Here is a 4113-nt window from a genome sequence, read left to right as displayed (position 1 = left end):
AGCTGCATTGTTTGTGGTTACAGTGCATGCTTTTGCCGCCTCTGCTGGAGGCCTCATTGTGAGGTGCGGATCCTTGCCCGTCGTTGTTAAGCTGCTGCAGAGTATAAACTCCCCCTGGACTTCTTTGAAAATTCTCTGTCCGCGGTCGATTCAACAATTAGCGGCAGCTGCAGCGGTAGCTACTGCTCGTGCTGTATGCCCGCTGCAGCGGACAGCCATCAAAAGAAGCCCATAGCACGCCGGCAGCAGCAAGGGCCCCGCATACGGCAGCCGCAGGGGGCCCCCAAGGGGGGCCCCCAGGGGGACCCCCAGGGGGCCCCTGGGGGGGCCCCCGAGGGGTACGTGGGGCCCCCTCGAGGGGGAGGTGTAAGGATTTGGGACGTGGGAGTGGGGGCGAATTGTGTGTACCCTTTGTTGGGCTTTGCAGACTACGGGTGGCGGTTTGTGGGGTCGGACATATCTGAAGAGTCTCTGGCAGCAGCAGCAGCAAACCTGCATGCGAACGGGCTGGAGGTGTACGTACAGCTGCGGCTGCAGCAGCAGCCGCAGCAGATCTTCGAGGGCGTCTTGAGAGACGAAGACGGGCTGTTTGCTGCTTGCGTCTGCAACCCTCCGTTTTATTCAAGTCCGGAGTTGGTGGCGAAAAGTCCGTGGAGAGAAAAAGCTGGAAAGCTGCACGAATTGGCGTGCGCGGGCGGCGAGGCGGCCTTTCTCAGGTGTATGTACACCGAAAGCAAGGCCCACGCCGCCCGCTTCCTCTGGTTCACTTCCCTCGTCGCCAGAACTTCCACTCGCGACGAACTCAAGCGCCAGATCCAGCACGGAATGCGCCTCGCCGGCCGGCGCGCGGAGCAGCAAATGGAGGCCGAGGCCCAGCGCTGGCTGCGCAGACACCGCCTCCAGAGGGGCCAGAGCTGCAGCAGCAGCAGCAGCAGCAGCGGCGGCGGCGGCGGGAGCTGCAGCAGCAGCAGCAGCAGCAGCGGGAGCTGCAGCGGTGCAGAGGAAGTTGAGATGCATCCGCGAGAGCTGAGGGTCTTTGATTTGTTTCAAGGGAAACAAACGCGGTGGGTTGTTTGCTGGACTTACTGGACGGCTGCGCAGCGGCGGCAGCTGCGGGAGATCTTGTATTCCGATTCCGCAGGATGAGTCTTGAAAAGATCCGAAACAAAGTTGAAAACTCAAGAGATCGGGGCCTTCTCGTGGAACACGGGGTGCAGTTAAACTGCAAAATTTGTTTTTAACTTTATTTTTATGTCGGTTGCGAAGTTTCCTTCTTAGAAAGCTCTACTGAGAAGAAGCCGCCGAAGGTGCTGGCCGAGTGGCCCCGACGCAGCAGCAGCAGCAATCGTGTAGAGACAACTAGAAACCGAACAAACTTAAAGAAAGAGTTCATAACTTCAGGGTTTAGGGTTTATTAGGTTTATTAATTAGGGTTTAGGATTTATCAGTTAGGGTTTAGGGCTTAGGGTTTGCAGATCGGATTTGCAAGGCAGCGGCCGCTGGTGAGCAGCGCACAAACTTCAGGTGTCACTGCAGCTCCGTCCGTTTCGGGAAGATTCCGCTTCAATTTTTGAAGTGAACGCTTAAATTAAGTTTCCATTGAGTTATTCAGTTGAATAAATTCAGTCTGAGTTCTCTAAATTGCGTCGGGGGCAGTGTTTTCCTGCGTTTCCGCGCGTGCTGGCCGTCTCGTTCAACATGCGGGACCTTTGGCATTTCCTTGAATTGCTTTTCATATTCGGCGATCTCGGGCTTAAAATACCCGCAAACGCAGAAATGATTCCAAAAAAGATGCCAGAGTTGCCGTCGGATTTGATTTATGACGCGGAAAGCCACAAATTCAAGTTGCTGCCAAGCCGTGAAGAGATGGCGGAGCGGCTGACGGACGGCTCCGAACGCCAGAAAGCCATTTTCTTTCAACTCTACGACTCTGCACTTGGCGAGTTCGACGTGAAAGGCTATAAGTGGCTGATGGACTCTGGTGGGTTTCGCTGGCTGCGCTGCAGCGCGAAAGAAAGCCAAGTTGAACAAGTGCTGTTTCAGTAATGGACAAAAAGACTTCCCTGCGATTCCTCCAAACCCTCGCTAAAGTCGACAACGAAAACCCGCATGTAAACCCCAGTTCAAACCCCAAAACCCTCAATTCTAAACCCTAACCTGCAAACCCTAAACCCTAACTTCCAAACCTTTCAGTGCAACCCCGGGGAAGCTGCGGGGGCCCCTCCAGAGGCCCCCAAAACGCCCTTTCCTGGGGGGCCCTTTCGAAGCATATTTGGTTTCGACTTGACGAAGTGGTGAGATGCAGTTTAGGAGAATTGAAAGCCGAAATTGGCTAAATAAATGCAAAAAAAATGGGTACAGAGATGAAATTTGGGCATAAATAAGGGCAATTAGGTGAATAACTACAAAAACTAAAATAAAAACTCAAATAAAACTCAAAGAGGAGTTGAAAGATGTAAAAAAGTAAACAAGTTCCCCAAAACGCAGGACACGTGCAAACCTGATCGGCACTGTGGGGTTGTGGCAGCTTTGATGAACTCAGGGCTCGAATTAATGGTTTATTTCTCTTAAATTAATTTGCATTTGTTTTATTTAATTGAATTATTTGTTTATTTTTTAATTTCCTCTTTTGAATTGCTCGCGGCTTCTCTTTCAGGCTGACCGAGCTGGTCGCGAAGGTCCAGTCGGCTGCGGGAACCCAAGGTGGGAAAGTTTTCTCTTATATGTGGAGCATTTTGAGTTATTTGAATTCTTTTATTTTATTTTTATCATTTTTATTATTTTTATTATTTTTAAATAATTAAATTGATTTTTTTCTCCTTTTCAGCCCCTGGATTGCAAATGGCAGCCATGATGTCGCTCATGATGGTCAAGGGTCTGGTGCAGTCTGTAGCAGGCACTGTCATCGACATTGTGCCTCCTCTTATTCCCCCTCCTGTGTGGATAAACCAGTGAGAAACCCTAATTATAAACCCTAAACCCTAAACCTTAAACCCTAAACCTAAACCCTAAACCCTAACGCTCAAGCTGCGTGTACACAGGCCACTGCCCTGTCTTCCGATGCTGACCGGTAAGCAGACAAAGGGTTTCTGAACTGAAACCTGCACATGAGTGGAGAAATAAATAAAAAAATAAAATAAATAAATAGTAAATAATGAATAAAAATGAAATAAAACAATTAATTCGACGCAGTTAATCCGGAGTAGAAGAGAAAATGGAAGCGCATTCAAATTGGCATTAAAAGGGGAAATGGAAAAAACCTTAAAATATAATTTAATTTAATTCGCAGCACACAAAAAGCGGGTTTTGGATTTAATTATGAAAATGGCTTTAAGGGAAAAAGGAAAAAGACGAAAATTAAAAATTCGTATTCAAAAAAGAAAATGAAATGAAACAGCAAGTAAAACATTTTAAATGGAAAAAAGAATACCTGATCTTGCACAGTCTCCTGAATAAAAATTTCAAAGAAAATAAAAAAGGATTTTAATTAAAAAGAATTAAAAATGGGATAAAATAAATCTGCAAAAATCGCATTTTGAATGGACCCCAGCGGCAGGGGTAAAACTTGAATTAAATACACTTTTGAATTAAAAACTTGAAACAAATATATTCTTGAATTGATAACTTGAAGTAAATATATTTTTTAATTGAAAACTTGAAATAAATATAAATATTTGAATAAAAAACGTGAAATAAGCGCGTGTTTAAAATAAAAAGTTGAAATGAACATAATTTTTCAATTAAAAAACGAGAAAAGGCTTTAAAATTATAAAGAAGGATTTTTAAATTCAAAAAAAGATTTTAATTTACTCTTTTAGGCAGAAACTGTTTTGGCTCTGTTCTTTATCCAATTACAATTCCGGACTTCACAACTGCAGATGTGACGGACTCTGTAATGGAAGGAGTAATTGGAAGGTAATTTGATTTATTTGAGTTTAAATTCAGTTTTAATCACTTAAATTCAGTTTTAATCATTTAAATTCAGTTTTAATTGTTTAAATTCAATCTATTTTATTTAAATTGAAGTTGTGTTATTTATATTCAATTTGTATTATTTATATCCGATTTTAATTGTTCAAATTCAGTTTAAACTTTTCAAATTCGTTTTAAATT

The 4113-nt window shown here is 44.5% G+C and overlaps 2 protein-coding genes across 2 annotated transcripts; both read left to right on the top strand.

Moving 5' to 3' along the window:
• Positions 1-195: 195 nt before the first annotated feature.
• ETH_00018170 (uncharacterized protein) lies at positions 196-1146 on the top strand (the record flags this gene model as incomplete). The annotated part of the gene is made up of 1 exon (XM_013380834.1): positions 196-1146. The coding sequence occupies one exon, from the start codon at positions 196-198 to the stop codon at positions 1144-1146; it is 951 nt and encodes a 316-aa protein (XP_013236288.1).
• A 552-nt stretch (positions 1147-1698) lies between these two features.
• Positions 1699-2955, top strand: ETH_00018165 (uncharacterized protein; the record flags this gene model as incomplete). The annotated part of the gene is made up of 2 exons (XM_013380833.1): positions 1699-1981; positions 2828-2955. 2 exons carry the CDS (start codon positions 1699-1701, stop codon positions 2953-2955), a joined length of 411 nt encoding a protein of 136 aa, XP_013236287.1.
• Between the last annotated feature and the right edge of the window lie 1158 nt (positions 2956-4113).

This window comes from Eimeria tenella, genomic scaffold (genome assembly GCF_000499545.2).
Source record: "Eimeria tenella Houghton genomic scaffold, Eth_scaff935, whole genome shotgun sequence".
In the NCBI taxonomy this organism is placed as follows: domain Eukaryota; phylum Apicomplexa; class Conoidasida; order Eucoccidiorida; family Eimeriidae; genus Eimeria; species Eimeria tenella.
Note: the sequence above shows the minus strand (reverse complement) of the source record. Positions and strands in the feature narration are given on the sequence as shown.